Here is a 23,940-nt window from a genome sequence, read left to right as displayed (position 1 = left end):
CCTTGGGCTTCTCCCGTGGTGTTGGTCAAGAAGAAGGACGGCTCTACCAGATTTTGTGTTGACTACCGCAAGCTCAATGACATCACGAAGAAGGACAGCTATCCATTGCCATGGATAGGCGACACTCTGGATACCTTAGCGGAGGTCAATTGGTTCTCGACTCTAGACCTAAAGAGTGGCTATTGGCAAGTAGAGATACATCCAGAAGATCAAGAGAAAACGGCATTCTCAACGGGTACCGGGTTGTGGCAGTTCAGCGTAATGCCATTTGGACTCTGCAATGCACCAGCAACTTTTGAGAGGCTGATGGAAACCACTCTAAGAGGGCTACATTGGAGGACCTGCTTAATATACCTGGACGACGTGATCATCTTCAGCAAAACCTTGTAGGAACACCTCAAGCACCTGGGAGAGGTGTTGGAAAAATTGTCCAGCGTTGGCTTAAAGCTTAGCCTGAAAAAATGCCATCTATTCAGAAGGGAGGTGAAATACCTAGGACATATTGTTTCCTCGGAAGGTGTGAGAATGGATCCCGAGAAGACCGAAGCTGTGAGTGCGTGGCTGGTTCCAAAGGACAAACGTGAAGTGAGAAGCTTCCTGGGGTTGTGTACCTACTACAGGAGATTCGTTCAGAGATTTGCGGATATAGCCAGGCCCCACCATCGGTTGACTGAAAACGAGCAACCTTTCGAATGGACTCTGAAATGCCATGAAGCGTACGAAAGAATCAAGAATGCCTTATTAGCGGCCCCAGCCTTGGCGTACCCAAGAGCTGGTTGTGAGTTCATCGTGGACACAGATGCCAGCATGGTTGGGATAGAGGGTGTACTATCGCAGGTACAGGATGGCGAAGAACGAGTCATCGCGCACTTCTCCAAAACCCTCTCTAAGGCTGAAAAGAACTACTGCGTCTCTAGGAAAGAGCTTCTGGCTATCGTGAAGATGCTGGAACATTCCCATAAGTATCTCTAAGGACAACCGTTCCTGTTACGGACTGACCATGCATCTCTGACTTGGCTATTGAATTTCAAGAGCCCGGAGGGTCAGGTAGCACGCTGGATAGAGAGACTTCAAGAGTATCAATTCAGGATAGCCCACCGGAAGGGAAGACTCCATGGTAATGCCGACGCCCTTTCAAGACGGCCAAGTAACCATGAGTGCAAGCACTGTTGCAGGAAGGAGCAGAAGGAGCAGGGCCAATGTAAACGAACCATCGTTCTTCCAGGAGTGGAGCGATCAGGGAGGAGCTACTCAAGGATGAGGACATTAGATTGGCGCTCAAGTTCAAGGAAGAAGGGTCAAGGCCGGACTGGGAGGAAATTGCGCCCAGCAGTCGGGACGTGAAGTGCTACTGGGCCCAGTGGGATTCGCTCACCATCAAAGATGGGGTATTGCTGCGAACGTGGGAAAGCGCAGACGGAAGGGAAAAGAAAAATCAAGTGATCCTGCCAGCATCAAGAAAGGAAGAGGTACTAACAGAAATTCACGGAGGTTCTACCGGGAACCACTTTGGAGTAAGGAAGACATTTGGACAAGCTGAGGCAGAGGTTCTACTGGGTAGGGTACCACGAGGATGTTCTAGACTGGAGTCGACGTTGTACTAAGTGCGTAGCGAGTAAATGGTCCAGCCGAAGAACCCGCGGTGCAATGAGACAGTACAATGTTGGAGCACCGTTCGAAAGGATAGCCATTGATATAGCGGGACCTTTTCCTGAATCCAAGAGAGGAAATCGCTATATTCTGGTCGCAGCGGACTACTTCAGCAAGTGGACAGAGGCTTACGCTTTACCAAATCAGGACGCGTCCACGGTAGCTGAAGCCTTAGTAAACAACATGTTCAGCCGTTTTGAAATACCACTGGAATTGCACTCCGATCAGGGAAGGAATTTCGAGTCCAATCTGTTCAAGACGGTCTGCGAGATCCTCGGTGTTAGGAAGACGAGGACAACACCGCTGCACCCTCAGTTCGACGGCATGGTGGAGCGATTTATCAAGACCTTAGGAGGCCATCTGAGGATGTTGGTAAATGAACATCAGGATGATTGGGACGAACATATACCCCTCATAATGATGGCATACCGATCAGCCGTTCACGAGACCACTGGCCGAACACCTGCGAGCGTGTGTTCGGTAGGTAGCTGCGGCTACCCAGTGACCTTTTTTTTGGCGGCCCGGAGACGGAAGAATCGGACAAGGATAGTTATGCTGTGGAACTTCGCCGTAAGTTGAGAGATATACATGGAAAGGTGCGCGACAGGATAAAACTGGAAAGTGACCGGTTGAAGACACGGTATGACATGCGAGTCACCGGAAGAACGTTCCAGGAAGGCGAGAAAGTTTGGTTGTATAACCCAGACCGCAAGAAGGGAAGATCCCCTAAATTACAGAACAACTGGGAAGGACCTTACATCATTGTCTCACGACTCATCGACCTGGTGTACCGAATTCAACGCACGCCCACATCCAAAATGAAGGTAGTACACTTAGACCGATTACTCCCCTAGGTCACGAAAGAGACTTCTGTTCGGGACGAACAGTTCTAAGAGGGGGGCAGTGTAACGAAGTTGACCTGGGCAGAGAAGAAAGGCCTAGATTGTTCTAGGGGTTTAGCGACCAAAGTCGGTAACAGGCCACCACAGTGTGAACAAAAGGGCGGTCTCCACCTGAGGAGAAAAGAAAGGCCTAGATTGTTCTAGGGGTTAAGCGACCGTAGCCTGTAATGGTCCACCGCTGAGTAGACAAAAGGGCCGGTCTCTACCTGAACTAGAAAGGAAAGGGGCTAGATTGTTCAAGGAGTTTAGTGACCGTAGCCTGTAATGGTCCACCGCTGTGTAAAAGCCAGCTAAGAGAAAGGCCTCAGTTGGGGTGGTGGCATATGTGTTTTCCAGCCAATGAGCGGCAGGTGGGAGCAAGACATGCGGAGTTGGAGTGTGACAGAGATTTGGAGGAGGCGGCCCCAGTTGGGGTGATGGCAGCATATGTTTTCCTCAGCCAGTGAACGGCGGTAGGCGTGACACAGACGGAGTGGGGCAGTCGCAGTTAAAAGGAGGCAGACACAGCTGGAGAAGTCAGTTGTTAATCAGTTTTCTAGTTTTACAGTTTTTAGTCAAGTTATTAGTGTTTAGAGTTATTAGTCAAGTTTATGAGTTAGTTTTGAGAGAGTCAGTGTTGCGGAGTGCTTCAAAGTTAGCTAGTCAGGCGGTTAGTCAGTTAGTGAGTAGAGCCTTTTTTGTGTAGCAGAGACTAGTGCAATTCGGTGCAGTGCGGACCAGTGGTCAGTCGGGGAACAGTTTTGTGGCGTTACGTAGTGAGTAAGTAACAGTAAACTGTTGTGACTGTGGTAAATGGTGACTGTAATGAATAGCGTTAGTTGCTAGTAAATGTTAATGTGAGTAAAGGTAATGTGTTAATAAATCAGCTTATTACTTACCAATTTAGCGAGTTTTATTATTTAATCAAACCCACATATTTAACGTAACTAGTGGCAGGCAGTAGTTATAGGTAATGTTTCTAGATAAAAGGTAGAAAAACTTTACAGTATGTATTATTTAAGGTCTATCAAGTTGGGGTGGTCACTCCGCCTTTCCTCGCCGTAGCTGTGCCGATGGAGCTGAGGTGTATGTGTGGGGGCAATGTATTGCATTCTCCATAGCTTCATCTCTGTTCACGGGTAGACCCCCTCCTCCATTCGATGGGTAGGAGGATGTTCTTCCGCCTTCCCTCAGATGTCCCTAGCTTTTATAAGAGGTTATATAACTGTCTCCATCTTTCTCACTTCCACCTCTATTGTATTCCTCAAGTAACTTCCGTTATACCACCTCTTCTCTTAGTTTTATTTTTTCAGATTTTTTTTAAACGGTTTTGGCTAAGAGTGGTGGGGGATCTACAAGGCTTTCAGTGATTTCTACTTTTACAACATCAGTTTTACGCAAACATGGCTACGAGTGAAATGGGCCTGCAGCTGACTACATGTTTTCCACTCAACAAAAACAACTCCAAGGTATTGATTACTGGTCTCTCCCAAGATTAAGTGCCTCTAATAGCGGTGAGATCGAGAAAAGATGTTATTTATCTAGATGTTGAAGACTGGACAACTTTGAAGTCAAGCATGCAGACTTTCAATGACTTCTTTAATGGGAAAGAAGCAGTTTCTCCAAGTGAAATCAACCTTAACAAAGCAACAATATATTTTATTAAGTTTACGCACAAGATGATTTCCATTGGTTGGAGAACCTTCTAAGTTTTCAACCTACGAAAATCAACCTGCTAAGAAGTGAATACTTAAAATTTCAAAGCTTGTTTAAAGATGTAAATGTTCAATTTGATTATTTATCAAAACTTTGTGTTCCTAATACATTATTTCCATATTATAAAGAAAATTAATAAACATTTTCACCCACAAACTGAGTTTCATTCCACTCGAATTAAAAATATAATCCATTGCTTGAGTGATATCTTGAGCGCCTTTGGATTTAACAGGTTCCACCCAGGCGTACTTTGAAAAACAATCAATCACTGCTAATATATATCTCTTTAACAAAAACTTACAGTTTAAAAAGTTAAGTATAAGGGTTTATTAAATGCCAAAAGGTACACAAATCAGCTAGTACCCAACATTTCATTAATACTTCATTGATATTATTTTAAGTAATTTTACTACATTAATTTTCATTAATATTTTTTTGAATTTATTAGATGTTTCACAGGCCCTTATGCTGGCCATTTTAATCTACAAAATATTTGTTCAAGTAGAACACCATTTAACTTAGATTGACTGTAATAAGATAAATAAGATATGCATATTTTTATGACAGCTAACATAATTATTCCAGTATTTTACTATAAGTAAAATTAGAGGGACTACATTAAATTACAATTGAGAAATGAATAATTATTGTTGAATAATTTACTTGATATTACCTACGCGTTATTTGTGCTCACAAATACTTCGGAAAGACGAATTCTAGACTGAAATATTGTTTTAAATCCGTGATTCAAATTTAAATAGTAGCCGACTCTGCCTTTGTCTTTTTTTACTTTAACGTGCATGTACATACATACGATATATGTGACTATTCAGAATAAAGAGCATAATAAAGATAAATCAGAAGAATAATTTGGAATAAAGCTAAAATAAAGTACCTATTTAATTACGAAAATATAATATACATTTTATCATAATTATAACAAAAAAATAAAATATGAATGAACAAAGGGAAGGGATTAGCTATGCGGTTAGCATATTGGATTCCCACGTGGAGGTTCCGGGTTCGAATCCAGCTGCTGACCCTTAGATTTTCTCTTTCTAAGAGCTTCTTACAGCACACTGTCCGGGTGATGGACAGAGTTGTCTGTAACGAGAGAACACTGTCCGGAGGCCGGCAGTGCACTGAAAAAAGCTCCGGGTGCCAATAACCTTGATGTTGACGCGACTTAAATCATAAAAGAAAATAAAAAGAAAATGAATGAACTGGCCAGCATAAGGGTCTGTGAAACATCTAATAAATTCAAAAAAATATTAATGAAAATTAATGTAGTAAAATTACTTAAAATAATATCAATGAAGTATTAATGAAATGTTGGGTACTAGCTGATTTGTGTACCTTTTGGCATTTAATAAACCCTTATACTTAACTTTTTAAACTGTAAGTTTTTGTTAAAGAGATTTTTGTACCTTTTGGATAGATTTTCTTTTTTGTATGATTTGCAAAGTTACATATCTGCTTTTCGAGTTTGCTGTTTGTATTAGCAGGGGTCACATTGCTCTCTTAAATTGTGTTGGATTTTGAGAGTTATAAGTGTTTTTTTTTCATTGAAATTGTGCAAAATGTTAGATTAAGCATTAATAAACTTTATGTGAAAATTTGGTGTCGATTGCACTTACCGTTAATGCGTAATTAATGAAAGAAAATTGCATATTTTTTTAAGACTTTGAAGTGAGTAGAATATAGTGGAGTGGTGGGGATATAATCTAAGAGCTATAGCGGCTGAACTGTTGGTTTGTTTATTTATTTGTTTGGAATATATTATATAAACCACAAAACTTCACAATAGTGTATGTTCTGACCTACTAACATTGGGTAGAATATTTATTATTGGAGACTGACTTTAAATTTATACAATTGATCGTCGGTGACATTGTAATCTACAGCTTATTCATGCCTAATAGTTTAAAAAATTATGTCAGTCCAAAGGAAAACACACAATCAAGTGGAAAGAAATTAAAAAGGTCTCGTAGCTCCCCAGAATATATTGGTGAAGTTAATAGAAAACTTTTAAAGTCAGAGTCTAATTTGGAAATGGCAACACCTACTAAGTCAGAAATTGTGAATGTCTCTATGGAAAAGTTGATGGCCTCTTTCAGCGCATTATTGGATTCAAAAAACTACGTTACGAGAGAAGATTTTTACGGGATGGAAGCAAAAATAAATGAGCTGCAAGATGAAAATAAAGTGCTGAAAAAGGAAATTGAGAATTTGAAAATGCATGATAAATTACAAGAAGCTCAATTGGATAACTTAGAGAATAAAGCGAAAAGTAAAAATTTAATTTTTAGAGGTGTGGAACATAAAACTGGGGATGACTATAAACTTAAAATCGAAACTTTTTGTATTGATCAATTAAATATTGCTAAAGAAGATTTATTTATAAATGATGCGTATCCCATGGGCCGCCCAAATAGTGGCGTTCAACCGATCTTGGCGAGTTTTTCAAATTTCAACTTAACAACCTGTATTCTTAGAAAAACAAATAAACTGAAAGAGACTCCATTTGTGGTACATAGAGATCTGGCCTTCAGAACTAGGATCAAAAGAAAGTGTTTAGCTGTTATTAAAAAAGAAATTAAGCGGTTAAATCCAAACTTAAGGACGTCGTGGCGAACTGATGGCTTGTTGATTGAGGGTCATTTATGATGGTAATGAGGATGGCGTTTTGAGGTTGAAAGAGACTTTCCAGCTCGATTTGACAGTTTGTACCAATAATTTGCTAAAAAAGAAAGAAGAAATTAATAAGGGCACCGCCAAGGCTCCAGAGACTTCGTGTGTTTGATATTACCCCAAAAACGAGAAGAGAGCACAGTGGAAATGGAACGGAAAATGCTGTATTACAAGGGAAAGAAAGTTATGGAACTGTTGAGTACTCCTGGAACCAGCGCACTCTATTTATCATTAAATACCAAGAAAGTCAACAAATCTCCTCGCACAGAGACGATCGCTAGTACATATAATGTAAGCCACCTAAATAATAGTTCTACAAAATTTGAAGGTAATAAGCTTTCTATTTTATATCGGAACATTTCAGGCCTTAATATTTTGTTTAACTTGCAATCCGATCAGATTTAAAATGATATATTATGCTTTACTGAAACATGGGTTGTAGGAGATATTTTGAAATTGCCAAATTTTGTTAAAAAGATAGGTATAATTATGAATATAGTAGCGCAGTTAAGGAAAATCATTGGGAAGAGCCAGTGGGGGAATTTATTTATTTCTTCATCGGGCATGAAAAGTACGGTTGATCTAATTTGGATTAATATAGAATCTTTGTCTTACATATATATGATATGAATTATAATTTACATGATCACAAATCTTGCCAATCACGTACGATTCTGCACAATAAAATAGCCAATTATAGTGGTAGTAAAATAAATAGAAATAATAATAGTGATAAGTATTGTACGAATAAAAGTTGTATTATTAAATCAATTAAATGGAATCAGAATCAGTTGCAAGATTTCCAAAAATATATGAGTGAAAACCGTAATATATATTATAATAGTGACAATAGTGAACATTATTTCTATAATAACATTGTAAATACCATTTATAGTTCTGTAGAGGCTTGCAATATGAGGCAAACCAAAAACTTTGTACCTCGATCTAGAGTAAATTATAACGCTAAATGGTTTGATCAAGATTGCAAAAAACTAAAGTATGAAACCCGAAAATCTTTAAAGAAATTTAGAATATTAAATTAAATTAATTAAAGAATTAAATGGCTATTTATTTTTTATTTTTATAATTTTAAATTTAAAAGTAGTTATTTCTGTTTTTCTTCCTTTATAGTAAAGTGGTTATTTAATTTACAAATTTTTCTGTTTATATAAAAAAAAAAAAAAAAAAATGTCAAACGCAAACTCCTTGCTAAAGGGTTTTGTAACCTTATAAGCAATAAATATATTATTATTATTATTATATCTGCTTTTCAGATTTTATTAAAATTGGGAATAATAAATTTAATTTTAACATTATAACCTGAAAAGGTGTTAAGTCGGAGTTACTACCACTGGACAGATCTTTTTAAAGAATGATTATAGTTGCGGTCCCCAAACCATCCTAAATAACAATTTTTTTTGAGAAAGCGTTTTGAATAAAATAGGAAGGTAATTTGTACGTAAATAGCAAAATTAAACTGCGATTTCAGTACTTCCCTTTAAGAGGAGTAAGAAAAATAAACTGCGATTACAGTACTTCTCCCTAAAAGGCAAAGAGGCAAAGATTTTGAATCGAACTACAATTCATTGATGAAAATCGGTTCACTCATTGAAAATTTTAACGATTGCAATACTTCCTCTTAGTAGGTGAAAGAGCATGATGGCACTTCACAGCCACGTAGAGGAGCTTTAACCACTTCTTCTTACTAAATTTTATCAAAATCGGACTAACCGTTATAGAAACTTAACAAAAACTTACAGTTTAAAAAGTTAAGTATAAGGGTTGATTAAACGACAAAAGGTACACAAATCAGCAAGTACCTATCATTTCAATCATACTACAGCTCGTAATAATTTCAGCCATTTAGAAACATTTTCTAAAAGCTTATTTTATTTAAATTGGTTTCTAATTTTTCGCGATTTTTATAAAAGATTTCTCTTACTATTGTTTTCCGAGAACATTCCCCTGTGAACAGTGTCTTAATATATCCTTACAGAAGATATTAGAAAAAGAATCCATTGTACTTTCGAAACAATTGATATCATTTAAGTATAACTTTACTGCATTAAATTTTCATTAATATTTTTTACAATCTATTACACGTCACAGACCCTTATGCTGGCCATTTTTTTATCAATAAAATATTTTTGCTCAGGGAAGAGTAGCACCCCTCTAGCTCATATTGATTGTAATAGGAGTTATTAAACGATTAATGCATAGGTTTTTAATGAGACGCTATTCTATTAAACAATTCAAAAAATCATAAAACGTTTTTAAGAAAATTCACCTTACCAACATATATTTACGCAATTATTGTTATTATTACTTTTACTTGTTTACATTTAAGTGCAAATTAGGAAATTATACATCGTCGGTTTAAGTTCATCCTTTGATTAAACGGTTTGGCACTATAATGTACCAAATGGTCAAATGTTAATTAAAAATAAGAGTTAATTAATTACAAATATTTATAGTAATACAATATATTAATGTATACAGCTTCCTTTAAATCTGTCCTCATCTGATTATACATATGAATTTTCTTATTTGTTTTTTAGTGCAACAGTCTGCATAGGACGTTAATCTCCACAGTAATGGTTCTCAAAGCATTTTTGTCCAGAACTTTTTTTCCATTGCCTGATTCCCAGCTTTCTGAGATGCTCCTTCAGTTCCTCAGTTCCCCTCCTTTTAGGTCTGCCTATTATCCGTCTACTCTCCTGTCACTCCTTCTACAGCTTTTTAATTCCTCTGTAAAATGGATTAAGATAACGTATATTTTTAGATCAGGACATTACTGTTACTTTTACTAATTATTTGATTATTAAAATTCTATATAAGTATTTAATTAAAGGGACTTCATTTGTTTATAATTTAGAATGGATTATTATTACAAATAGGTATATATTGGCTATTAGCCATTCAAGAGTGGAATTCCTTTTAACTCCGTGATTCAATTTTTAACAGTGATAGAAAAACTCTAGCTTTATCTTTTTCTATTTCATTGTGCGTGTGATTTGAGTAGGGTTTGCCAGGTCGAGTGATGATTATTCAAAATAAAGAGCATAGTAAAGATAAAACAAAAATAATTGGGAACGGAGTTAAATTAAAATGCCTGTTTACTAACATTTGTTAAGCCGTAATATAAACTGCATTTTTATATTAGCAGAAAATATTTTATTGATAAAAAAATGGCCAGCATAAGGGTCTGTGACGTGTAATAGAATGTAAAAAATATTAATGAAAATTTAATGCAGTAAAGTTATACTTAAATGATATCAATTGTTTCGAAAGTACAATGGATTCTTTTTCTAATATCTTCTGTAAGGATATATTAAGACACTGTTCACAGGGGAATGTTCTCGGAAAACTTAATAGTAAGAGAAATCTTTCATAAAAATCGCGAAAAATTAGAAACCAATTTAAATAAAATAAGCTTTTAGAAAATGTTTCTAAATGGCTGAAATTATTACGAGCTGTAGTATGATTGAAATGATAGGTACTTGCTGATTTGTGTACCTTTTGTCGTTTAATCAACCCTTATACTTAACTTTTTAAACTGTAAGTTTTTGTTAAGGAGATTTTTGTACCTTTTAGAAAGTGTTAATTATAGTTTCATAGTCCTATGACGAACAATATTTAAACTTCATAGACATCTCTGAATAAGATCTCTCTGCGTACAGTTTGCCTTTAATCTGCAACATAATGTAACGGACCCCTCATCCTTTTACAACCTGGGCTTGGGACCGGCTTCGGCGGACTTAGTCCGTCAGTTAGTTTTAGTCACACATAACAAAAAAGTGCAATTGATGTAAAAAAATAATTATATAGAACAAACCATTCACAGTGAGGAGTATTTATTAAACAATATGTATTTAGCTTCCTCTGAATTAGGTATGCAATCCTTCTGACAACTGCATCAAACAGAAAATTAATTTTGGTTGGGCAATTTAAACTTTTCTGCATTATTAAAAAAATACAAAAAACGAGCGTAAGATTTAAAAAAATCGGAAAAGAAGTTGAACAAGAACTTTTTAATTTAATGTTTATAGTCATCAGCTGTGAAAGATTCATCTATAGGTACCTAGAATTTCAAAAATTTATAAATATAGACTAAAATTGTTCAAAATATGCAAATTAATAAAATGAAGAAATTAACTTATAAATAACGTTGAATATGACAGAATTTGTTTTAATCACAAATATAAATGTAAATTACAATGAAATATATTTCTTCTTTGAAAAGGATGGACCATTTCTTACAAAAAAACAAAATAACATTAATGTATTTTCATTCACATCGATGAAAAAAAATATTTCGGGACAAAAAAGACTCATTGCGAAAAACAAATTTTATATCAATGATTTTTTTAACAGAAACATGCACAAACACATTAATAATATCATTAAATAAAAATCACATGCAGTCAGTCCAAATGTCCGTTACCTGCTGGCTCTCTAACGACCGAAATTAAAGATTTTAAATTTAAAATTCATCGGGTTTGTTTTTGTTTTCACATTATTTTTGTTTTTAACATTAAAATGTACGCGTCTTTTAATCCCGGATTAAATTTAAAATTATAATTAATAATCTCGTCATTTAGCAAAGTCCACGAATTATTTTGACTTTTTATCGCGCAAACATAGTGACCGGAATTAAGGCCCGAACCGTAGTGATAAATCACGGACGCCAGTGAGAAATTAAAACCGTCAATTTTATCATTATTTTCATCGAAAGAACGGATTTCATTTAAAACACGATTTTCTTGATAACGCTTTAATATTACAATGAGATAATCCGATACCGAATTTAATTTACTTCGAATATAAATTTTATTTTCCCCGCATTCTGAACAAGTTATATCCGATAATTTATAGTCGAATAACGAGTGAAAAGTAACCGGCTCGTTATTTTGGACAACCCCGAATTCTAGAAAGTACATTACTTCAGGATTAGTGGGAACGTCATCCCAATAACTATTGCAATTGAAACATTTTCGAACGAATTTAACCGTACAATCAAATAACCTGCAAGGAATGTTATTTTCTGTAACTAAAGCGTTTATTACGAACGATAGAAATTCTTGCGCGTCTTGCTGAATATTAGCGTTGTAGTTTATGTCGCTATCGTGAGCAATTAATTCGCGGAGTCGTTTAGTATTTGATTTGTTAGTACCAAGAGTTATTCCGGTTGTTAAAATATTTAATAATTCGCAAGTTACGCTCACTGTTTGGTAGTTCTCGCGAGTTTTTGGATCCGGAAATCTTATTTTTATATTATTGGACAGGTTATTTTTTAGGTTAAATTTAACGAGATCTATATTAATCAAACACTGTGCAACAACATTCGCGTAACATGAAACGCCGTCAGAATTGGTTAAGCCAAATATTTCCGTTTTCGAACAAATTTCGCGATTATCATATGATTGAGGAAGGCATTTTGTTTTTGTTAACTTGATGGTGGGGGAAACGCAAATATTATTATTCGCAGTATGCAAACATGGTGATTGGATCATTTTATTTAAACGATGGTATTCACTTATCGCGTCCGTATCTGCTTTTATTTTTGACGGATCGAAATCAATTAAATACAAACCGTTTAAATTAGTGACCCGCGAGAGAGCTACATAGTGCATGCCCGGTGCAAACACTTCTTTACCTAAACTCGTGAACAAACAATCCAAGGTTAAGCCTTGAGATTTGTGGATGGTTACCGCGTACGAAAGAGACACCGGAAATTGTTTCCTATGCACGTAAATATTTTTTATTAATTGAAATCGCGCTTGTACCCTTTCTAAAGTAAAGGGTTTATTATTTACGACGACAATTAATGAATCAACGAAATTTCCTTTATAAACAAACCGTTCCACTACACCAATTGTTCCGTTTACAATTCCGTTAGCAATATCAATGTTTCTTTTAATCATTATTTTAGCGCCCACAAATAAATTTATAGTTTTAGATAGATTAGCTGTGCGAGAGACGTCTTCCGAAATTTTAGAAATTAACAAGTTCAAATCTTTTATTTTTTTATTTGACAATTTGGAATTATAATCAATTTCATCGATACCATCAATTGTAACTATTTCTTTCGCGAATTTATCCGAATAAAGTTTATTAAAAGTTATACATTGAGCTTTAGTCGCGAAAAGACATAACGGATTTTTACCGGAATCGACTAATTCCTTATACCTTTGAATTACATTATTTAAATCGTTATTTGGTAGAAGACGTGAGTTTAATAGTGAGATGTCTTCTTCGCATACATTACCCGACCGAATATTGAGCAAGGTATTTATAAAACCGCTTTTATCATTTTTTTGTCTTACGTTAATTTTTAATTCGTCATATTCGAACATCGACCAAACATCAACTGAACCGATGGATCCGAGTTTGGATTTACATTCGATGCGGGTTAACTTTTTAAAAACTTGATTACCTTTGACGGGCTGCAATTGTAACAAATCTCCGAAAAGTAAGATATTAAAATTACCGAAAGGTTCATTATTTTTGGCAATTTCCGTCAACCGAAGATGAATATAAGCAAAAACGAGACTCGAAACTAAACTAATTTCATCGATTATCAATAATTTCATATCTTTAAGGACGTGCCTAATCGCCCGACAACTTTCAACGTTTAATTTATTATATTCGGCGGTTTGTTGGTGCTCAACCGGGAGCGATAAAAGCCGGTAAATGGTGACGCCATTTACATTATATGCAGCCAGGCCGGTCGGAGCCGTTATAGCCACTGAAACAGTGTCTTTCTTAGGCGGAAATGTGTTGTTAATCCAAACTTTTAACGCTTTTAAGAGATACGATTTACCCGTACCGCCTACACCAGAAACGAATAATTTAATTTGACTGTTGCATTTATTATTACTTTGGTCGATAAGTGTTTTAGTTATTTTATTAAAAATCCGGCTTTGATCTTCATTTAAGTTAATTAAATTATTATCGCGATCGTCATTACTAATATACATCGCCGCGCAAACTTCCAACATCGCCACGTCTGCATCCTGCACTTCTCGGATAATATTATCCTCTTCTAAATTAATGAAATTCTCTTCTTTGAATTCCGCAATTTTATTCTGAAGCTCTTTGATTCCTTCTTCAATCATAATTAATTTATCGTGATAAGTCATGGCCTGTTTTAATTCCGCGGAATAATGGTCAAACGCTTCTTGGTACGTCCGAAAACCTTTTAAAATATCCGATTCATTTCGCCACGGTTTAAAAAGAAGTAAAAGGGAATGATAATATTTATTTCGGTCTTGTTCTGTATTTAACGTTTTGTACATCGGATGTTGAATTACGTAAGGTTTTCCACGCTTTCTTAAAACAACATTACTTTTTAATTTTATTCGGTTATCGGCTTCTAATTGATCGCGGGAAAGATCGTAATAACGACAGAAGTCGTATAAGTTTAAATTTTCTACATGGTCGGGTCGATTCGGATAGTAATCGTTTAGCCATGACTTCAAATATACATCCGTTGAATTAGCCGGCATATTTTGTAATTGGTTAAACGGTTTTAAACATAGTTTTCTATTCTCGCGAAACGTGGTGCTGATATATCTCATATCTTCCGATTTACCGTACAAATGATGCCCGAGTAACCGATCCACTGTTTCGTATAGCCCGATCTGACGATGCGTTAATTTTTTTAAACCTAAACTCCATAACGCTTTTTTATTCGATTCTTTACATATATCAGCCCACAAATCTTCTAATTCCGTTTTTTCATTTTTCGATATATAACTAGTTACGTAAATGACTAATCTCAAATCTCCGTCTTTAACAAATTGCACGTCAACGTTAAACCCGCCGGAAGCTAATAAAAGGACAGGGTTGTAGTCGTTAATGCGTACCTCACTTCTCTGTCTGGGCAAGTCATAAACACGTTTCGGACCGAAACCTTTAACTCTAGACGCGATTGTGGAAATTATGTCATTAATTATCAATTCGTCGGTAACTTTACGCGGAAATCCAAACCGACATTTAGTATACATTTTTTGATTAACGCGATATTTACGTTGACAGTACGAGTTACATTTATGCATTTGATATTTCCGGACAAACGAGTGCAAGACAGGTGACTCTAAAGGATCCGGTAACCGAGCACAAATATATGTATTAATAAAATCGGCAACCTTTTTAAAGCAATCGTTATTAATTTCCGGACTATCCCGAATCCACAATAACATGTGGTAATGCGGCGCCCCCCTTTCTTGATATTCTACGCGCCAAAAATAATGTTCCACGAAACCTAATACCGGATTTATTTTATCGTTTATTAGAAACTTGAACATATTACGGATGAGGCGGTGATAATATCTACACACACTAGTCGGATCTAACGCACATAACTCTCCGGCGGACATTTTCTCCACGTTAGGAACATCTTTATTAATTTTGACAAGGTACTGCAATAATTCGGAATGATCATATTCTGCACACGACAATGTTACAAAAAAAGTCGGCGCCCCAAAATCGCGTGTCATGGCATTGAGTTCTTGACGACGACGTTGCCAATATTCTTTAGTACCTCGCAACGAACTAAATAGATTGATTAATTGTTGTTCTAATAATTCATCGTTAACGGAAACTTTGGTCAAAATATCATTCACCGTGTACGGTTTGTAAGCGCGAACGTTTAGCAAGTGAGCAATCGCCCCGCCTAGGTATTTAAATTCACTATCGTTTAACAAGTGAAATAAATAACAAGGATCCCGCCGAAACCGCCCGTCTTTATTCAATATTCGCGTTTTACGGTACTCAGCGTCCGACAGAGGAATATTTCTATTTACATCAAATTTTCCGAACCTGCCTTTAGGAAATAGATGAGGAAATGTTAGGTAATCTAAATTTTTATCAAAAACCGACACGTAATCTCCCTTCATTTGCTGCATTTGATACGATTCAATTTCACTCGATTCCACTGCATTCATATTTATCGGATGAAGGGAGTGAAAAGTATAAAATCCGGTTTTGTAAAAAGTTGCACCATCTACTTTTTTTATGGAAGCCCTGGATATACCCTTAAAAGTACATTTATTACCAATATTTTCGTTAATATTGGGTAACAATTTTACATTTAGATTTACGTTCGCGTACAACGGGTTAATTTCTTTTAAAGCGGCAATCGCTTTGTAAATTTTATTCGCGCTCACTAAATCTTGCCATATGACTCGGTTTTGTGTAGGTACGCCATTAACCAGTACAACCACTTCATGATTTTGGGGCAGTTCGTTCGGAAGTAGGTCCACGTTTTTCTGCAAAGGGAGGGGTAAATAAGTGACGCGACCCTTTAACCCTTTAAGTTTTTCACTGACCGCAATTTTCCCTTTTTTCGGCTGGAGACGAATTACACATTGAAACGATTTAACTAATTGAGTCAGCATAGTTTCGAAAATATTCAACTTACCAACTTCTGCAGGCACGGGATCTACTTCTAAACAGTTATACGCGGCGCGTCCGGGAATACAATTTTGATTCAATTTTCGTGCACAGTATAAACAAATTTTGAGACTGCGTCGGTGAATATTATCATAATTTTTATTAATATAAAGAATTATAGATTGCCATGATTTGTTATTGTTTATCTGAAAATTTATGAAATCTTTTAAATCCTCGTCATAAATTAACATATTGCAACACGCGCAAAAAGTCTCCGGAAAGGAAAGAACTGTACGTTTTAAGGAAGATAAGTTTTTTTTATATTTATGCAGAATATTTATTTCATTGGTGTCGCAACTAGTAGAAGGTACATATTTCTTAAATTTGTTTATATCGATTTTTAGTGTTCCGAGAAACTTTTTTAAATCATTAACGGACCGTAAAATAGATTCGACATTATTTGCTCTATTTATACACGATGTTACACGATTAATTTTGAAAAATAGATTACGAATGATGTAAATCTGTCTTTTAATGTTCCTAAACGCGGTGTAGTGGACCGATAATTCCGATAGAAGTTGTAGAAGTGTACTGCATTTAAAAATGCTGTTGTGTGAGGCGCAGTGTATGGTGTGACCTTTTTTTCGTGATGTCTGTACCGACATTTGTTCGCAAGCTTTTTGATTGACACAGTATTTATATCGCCGTGAACAAATTCAACTAATTTATTTAAAGTAGTGCTCATACTTTGTTTAGAAAATTTACATGTGATACCGCAAGGCCATTCTACAATATTATTACCTTTAGTAATGTACTTTTTTAAATTGTGTGCGTTCACGAAAACGTGCTGGCTATTAGCAAGTAATGTATGACCGGGAGGAATCGCGCTATAAGAGCTTTCGAAGAAATAAGGTTCAGAATGGGCAGTGTGTTTCTGTTTACCTCCGAATACTTTCACGATATTTTTAGGAGTTAGGGTTTTAATTTTATTGATTTCGAACTTATTAACGGCCTCATCAACAACGGCTTTTAATTTATTGTTTAGAAATCTTAAGTATGATCGAGCGATTCCGACTAAATGATTAGAATGTTTTATCAGGTAATAAAACACTGTGCGTTTAGTTTTATTTTTGACAATATAATGTTTATTAACTTTACTATTTAGCTTTAAATTTGCACACAATCTGTTTATTAACGCGCATTCACCTTGAAACCTATTTATCTTTTTTCGAGTCTGTATCCGTTTTTTCAATAAATTAGCGAATGACACCGAGGGCTTATTTACGTTTTGCCGAGTCAAAAAGTACCGGATATTTCTTTTTAAGTTGATAACAGCTCGATTTCTTCCATCATAACGTTTTTGTCTACTGCTGACTTTGTTTCTTTTCTTTTCATTGTACTTTCTTTGTGTTTCAGTTTTCTTTTCACTGTTTGTTCTGTCTTTTTGTTTCTGCTTCCTTGCTATGCCAACTTTATGGACAACATTATATACACTTTGCTTCTTTCTTTTATGTTCTGAATGAGCTATGTCATATTCTCCCTGTTTTTTCTTTATTTCCTCTTTATGAGATAAATCGTACTCTCTCTGTTTTTTGTTTATCTCCTCTTTATGAGATAAATTATACTCTCTCTGTTTTTTCTGTATCTCCTCTTTATGAGATAAATCGTACTCTCTCTGTTTTTTGTTTATCTCCTCTCTATGAAATAAATCGTATTCTTTCTGTTTTTCTTTAATGTGTTCTTTATGTTCTGTATTGTATTCTTTCTGTTTCTCTTTAATATTTTCTTTATGTTCTAAATTGTACACTTCCTGTTTCTCTTGGATTTTTTCTTTTTGTCTTAAATTATATTGTCGCTGTTTTCTTACTATTCCCTCGCGATTTTTAACGTAGTACCGTTGTTGCTTAGTGGCGTCGGGAGTCATAAAATTGTAGTTCTCGAGCTCAGCAGTGCTGTCAATTGTCTGTCTAATACCCGTTACTAAATTTTTAATTATTTGCTTTCTTTTTCGGTACTTAGAAGGCATTTTGGTAAATATATAATAAATATAAGTAAATAATTAATACAGAAGGTAAATACTTAACGTATATTTTTCTTAGATTCTGAAAACAAAAACAAAAAAAAAATTATTTTTTAGCTTCGTAAAAAAAAGTGATTTTGGTTTGTTGCAATAGAACTTCAAAAAGTAATTTGAAATATTTTAGTAAAAATAAAAAATAAAAAAAAAGGAACTCCAGAACAATAGTTGACCATAACTACAAACAGAAATGGAAGAAAAAAATTTTTGTTAACCAAGCTGAATATGAGTTATGGAATATTAAGTTGCAGATTGCAACTTACAAAACCAAATAAAAACCCAAAAGGAAATTAAAATTATGAAAATAAAAAACCTGAACTTGAAACAAGAATATTTACAATGACAGAGAATTGAGAAAAGACTGGAAGTATCTTCAAACATGGAAATTTATGACTCTGGTAATCCTATTTGATAAAGAAAGCTCTTCGAAAAATGTTTCGAATAAAACCTATTTATTGAAATAGGTGTAAACTGGGCTCTAGTAATCGTGAAAGTGAAAAACTATTTTATAAAGTGGTTGACACTTTCGGTTGAAAGTTTATTATCGACTTGTACTATTTTGTGTCAAAATTTGACACGATTGGAATATTTTCCACACCAGAAGCAGACAAAAAATATTGCGAATTGATCAATAAAGGGGACATCCATTCCGAAAAACAGACAGAAAAATAAATAAAATAAGAGGATTTGTATCAGAAAACTACATCTAGCAAGTAATTACTTTATTCTTTTGATCAAACAACGAAAACAATCTATGTAATATAATAACTTATCGAAATAAGAAACTGTTTGAAACTTAACAATTAATCATAACTAGGCTCACTTTTTGACGAGACATCAGCAATTAAGGTGCACTCAATCTTACTAAAACAAGCTCTACGTATATTCAGCTAATTATTGAAGTAAATTATATGAAACTAAGTAATAGCAAAATATCTACTTACAAAATTAAGAAGAATGTATGAATATGAAGTCTTCAACAAAGTTGCTTAATAAATAATAAAATCGCAAAAATTGCTAACACTTATTTCAACAACTGTTAAAAGACGTTTGATTTAGGTTAGGTTATATCTTTACTTCTATTTTACAGTGTATACAAACCATAAAGGAGAGGGGAATCACAATACTATAACCTTTATTAAGTAAAACACTATTTTTTTGTTCACAACCTCAGACAAAAGAATAAAGTATAGTAAAATATATTTTATTAAGTTAGGATTAAGTTGTAAATATATTATCAGTATAGACATATCGTTGTTCTTTTTAAAATTTTAGAAGTTTTCACAGTGGGGCGCGCTAGTTGACTTAGCAGATAACAAGGTTTAGAGACACAGAAGGTTACAATGCAAAATAAATAATACGGTGTGTCTGTGTGCTTTTTTAAACACTGGTATAATATTTTTATTAATAATAAACATTTTTGAACAAACCTGTTGTAAAAATAAAGTCGTATGTTTTCTTTTTAAATTTTAAACATTTTTTTGTGTTTAATTGTTCATTCATGAAAATCAGATCACCCATCGATAATTTAAAACGATTGCAATACTTTCCCTTAGTGGAGAAAGATCAGAATGGCACTTCAATATAATTTAACCCCTGTTCCCTCGCCAATTTTATCAAATTTGGGCTAAGATTTTCAGAGTTAATAATGATAATTTTAGAGTGGGTTAACTTAGGTGAGGCAAACTCCCCTCCTTGACTATCTCCTTATCATTTTCCAAAATATTCCAAACCATTAAAAGTCTATTCTGTAAAGTTGCCATTCTGGTTTACAGGTTTTTTCAACATATGGGATAGGCAATAGTTTTATACATTGTACTTTAATACTTCATACCAAGTTAGTGGAAGGTAGTTGTAGCATTATCAAATCAGTGAGTAGAAGATAAAGACTAGAGAAAAGTTAGGGGGGAATGTTGCCAAGTTGGCAGGAAGAAAATGCAGACTGAGAATAGTTATGGAGGATTAGTGAACAACTAGTCGGAAGATGTAGAATGAAAATAAAAACATGTTACGAGTTATGGGGGAGTGGTAACAAGTGGTTGGTGGTAAGAAGATGGATATTGAGAGAAATGTTATGGGATGAAATGATGAATGATGAATACATCCCATGAAGGGGTATTAAATAATAGAAAGTAATGCAGTAAAAGTTGAAACCTTCTTTCTGCCGAATTTAATCAAAATCGGGCGATGAATATTGATTAATTGATGAATATTGAATATTGATTAATTGATGAATATTGAATATTGATTAATTGATGAATATTGAATATTGATTAATTGATGAATATTGAATATTGATTAATTGATGAATATTGAATATTTATTAATTGATGAATATTGAATATTGATTAATTGATGAATATTGAACATTAAGATCCACAAAAGCTAACATATATCCACGTAAAATTTCGATTTGTAATGTCAATTCATTCATGTAAATTGATCGGTTCACTCGTCAATAATTTTAACGATTGCAGCGCTTCCTCTTATTGGGTGTAAGAGCATGATGGCGCTTTAAAGTCAAGTAGGGAAGCTTTAACCATTTCTTCGTGTTTAATTTTATCAAAATCGGACTAAGCGTTAAAGAAATATTAGTAAAAATAGTATTCCCTCTCTACCCCTTCCTCCCCTCCTGAAATGGCACAACGTCGAGACTTCTATAATGCAAATCTGTACAAGATATAGGATTCGAATGACGCTTTATTCATGAAAATTAGTTCATGCGTCGATCATTTGAAACGATTGCCATACGTCCCCCTAATGAAGGTAAGAGCAGAACGTCGTTTAAATGTTACGTAGGAGAGCCCTAAACCTTTCATCCTGCCAAATTTTATCAAAATCGGGTTAACATTTACAGTGTTATTAGTAATAATAATTTTGAGAAGGGGCCTCACTTATATGGGGCTAACTCCTCCCCCATCTGACGTATAGCGTCGAGACCCCCAAAAGGCACATCTACATAAAATTCCGAATCGTATGACTCCTCATTCTCAAAAATCGGTCGGCGCGTTTAAGTGCTACGTTGTTTACAAAAAAGGTAACAACAACAACAAGAAAAACAAGAAGAACAAGAACAAGAACATTTTCTGAAAAAGCTGTTTTTGCTCATTTTCGGCAACATTTTTCTCAAAATCTACTAAATCTGGGTTGTTGCAAAAAATTACAGTCATAAAGGAGGGTTTGCCCTACATTTTAAAGAAAATTTGGGAATTTTATCTTTTATAGAAAAAGAGAAAAAAATTGTCAAAGTTGGGTGTTTTTTAACGTTACGCTATTTCGTGCAGTTTTTGACGATCAACCCTTATACAACTGTCCTACCGGATAGTTTTAATATTGGTAATAATAGTTTTAGAAAGGGCCTTACTTGGGTGGGGCAAACTCCCCTCCTTATGAGGCACAGCGTCGAGACTTTTAAAGTGCAAATCTGTACAAAATTTCGATTCAAATGACACTTTATTCATGAAAAACGGTTTACGTTTCGATGATTTGAAACAATTGCTATACTTCCCCTTAACAAGTGTAAGAGCAGATCGTCGCTTTAATGTTACGTAGGGGAGCCCTAACCCTGTCATCCTACCAAATTTTATCAAAATCGGGCTAAGATTTACAGAGTAATTAATGATAATAATTTTGGAGGGGGCCTTACATAAAAGGGGCTAACTCCTCTCCCATTCCATGTACAGCGTCGCGACCCCCAAAAGGCATATCTACATAAAATTCCGAATCGAATGACATCTCATTCATGAAAATCGGTTCACGCGTTTAGGCGCTACGTTGTTTACAAAAAAGGTAACAACAACAAGAAGAAGAACAAGAAGAACAAGAACAAGAACATTTTTTGAAAATGCCGTTTTTGCTCATTTTGAGCATCTTTTTTCTCAATATCTATCAAATCTAGGTTGTTGCAAAAAAATTACAGTCATAAAGGTGGATTTGCCCTATATTTTAAAGAAAATTTGGGAATTTTATCTTTTATTTTTGACGATCAACCCTTATACAACTGTCCTACCGGACAGTTTTAATAGAAAAAAAAGAGAAAAAAATTGTCAAAGTTGGGTGTTTTTAAACCTAACGCTTTTTCGTGCAGTTTTTGATGATCAACCCTTAGACAACTGTCCTACCGGACAGTTTTAATTTGAAACTGCTATTTTGACGAGCATATGGTATCATTTCCATTAAATCAGCTTGCCATAAATCATCAATACCTTTGAGCACTGTACACCATCGAGGGTAGCGGGAACGTGCTGGTCTATGAAGTTCAACAACTACTGCCTCTTTGCTAGACAAGTCTTTATGGTTCAAAAATCGTTTTAATCGTAGCTGCAGTTATAGGAACATTTGGCTTCAATAAACTTAATAAACTAAAAACAGTGAATAAACCGCGCACAAAATTATCTGTAACTTTCTTTCGGGCTTCGTCGTACGTTTCTAAAAGATAACGTTTACTAACAAAGTGTTCTTGTAAAATGTATTTGTTACTAAACCTAACTCTTTTATATACTTTTCCAATTGTTTAGTTACAAATTGTTCAAGATAAATCTTATTAACAGCATCTGAACTACCAACTGGACTATTTATTCCGAGTAATCGTTTATTTTCAAAGTCGATAAATTCTCCATCTTCATTATCACTAGCATGAAATACTGTTTTTAAGTCATGCAAAGGTCTACCAAACTTGTCTATAGACATATCGAAAACCAAACAACAACTGATAATTTATTCCACATATAATTCCTAATAAATAATATCCGCCTATCTCAACTCTTCGATTATAGAATGAATTTCATTTCCATGTCCAGTGTGACCAGCACTTGTTGATGCATATAAGAGCCGAAGTCGATCCACTAATTGATTTCGGTCATCCCAGTATTCATAAATATTTTGCCCAACATCCATACCTTTACCAGTAGTCGTCATGTGTCTTAGACAGTATCTTCTTTGAATAGGCTTTGTTGCAATTGTAGTCCGAGGTGTCCTAGTAACTTGATACGCAGTTGATGGTGGTGTGAAATAGGGTTGAGCCAACTGTTCACCCATAGAAGGATAAAATAAAGGAGCTATAATATTTTTGTATTTGAATTCTTTGCTGGAGCTAAGAGGTTTTTCATCACTAAATTGTTGTTTATGTGCGTTACTAACTTCTAAAATATCCTTATAATTTTCCAAATCTTCTACAGTGTATTTGTTCGGCTTTTTTAAAAATAATAATTGTAATAACCCAGGAGTACCTTTATACCAGTTTCCATTTACATTGATATCATTATCATCAATGGCTACCTGTGCATTTCCTATCGTCATGCCTCCAGTAAGTAACACTCTAATGCCGTATCTATCATCTAGATCTTTAGTATCTGAAGTCATATGTTTCAATAAATATGGTTTTATTAAAGATCCTATCTCTTCTACTTCTTCTAAGATTTTCTCCAATTCCTCTTTACTATGTATTTGTTTTATTTGCTCTAGAGGAGAATCATCATCTTCAAACGTCTCTTCTTCCATTTTAATATCTAAAATATCCTTTCGTGGTAT

General features: G+C 34.8%; 2 protein-coding genes and 1 long non-coding RNA gene across 3 annotated transcripts in view; 1 reads left to right on the top strand and 2 right to left on the bottom strand.

Annotated features, from left to right (window-relative positions):
• The window catches only part of LOC141457603 (uncharacterized), a gene marked incomplete at its 3' end in the record, with an annotated part of 667,626 nt that overhangs the window by 380,094 nt on the left and 263,592 nt on the right, over positions 1–23,940 (top strand). The gene's annotated exons all lie outside the window — the stretch shown is intronic.
• On the bottom strand, positions 9,406–10,982 carry LOC141457611 (uncharacterized). Its single transcript, XR_012460427.1, has 2 exons — positions 10,526–10,982; positions 9,406–9,686 (listed from the first exon to the last, which is right to left on the bottom strand). It is a non-coding gene; the product is annotated as an uncharacterized lncRNA (long non-coding RNA).
• On the bottom strand, positions 16,014–19,789 carry LOC141457610 (uncharacterized). Its single transcript, XM_074134815.1, has 2 exons — positions 19,356–19,789; positions 16,014–18,436 (listed from the first exon to the last, which is right to left on the bottom strand). Exon 2 carries the CDS (start codon positions 18,358–18,360, stop codon positions 16,816–16,818), a length of 1,545 nt encoding a protein of 514 aa, XP_073990916.1. The 5' UTR covers positions 18,361–18,436; positions 19,356–19,789; the 3' UTR covers positions 16,014–16,815.

This window comes from Rhodnius prolixus, unplaced genomic scaffold (assembly GCF_049639745.1).
Source record: "Rhodnius prolixus isolate KJV_2025 unplaced genomic scaffold, Rpr scaffold_34, whole genome shotgun sequence".
In the NCBI taxonomy this organism is placed as follows: Eukaryota; Metazoa; Arthropoda; class Insecta; order Hemiptera; family Reduviidae; genus Rhodnius; species Rhodnius prolixus.
Note: the sequence above shows the minus strand (reverse complement) of the source record. Positions and strands in the feature narration are given on the sequence as shown.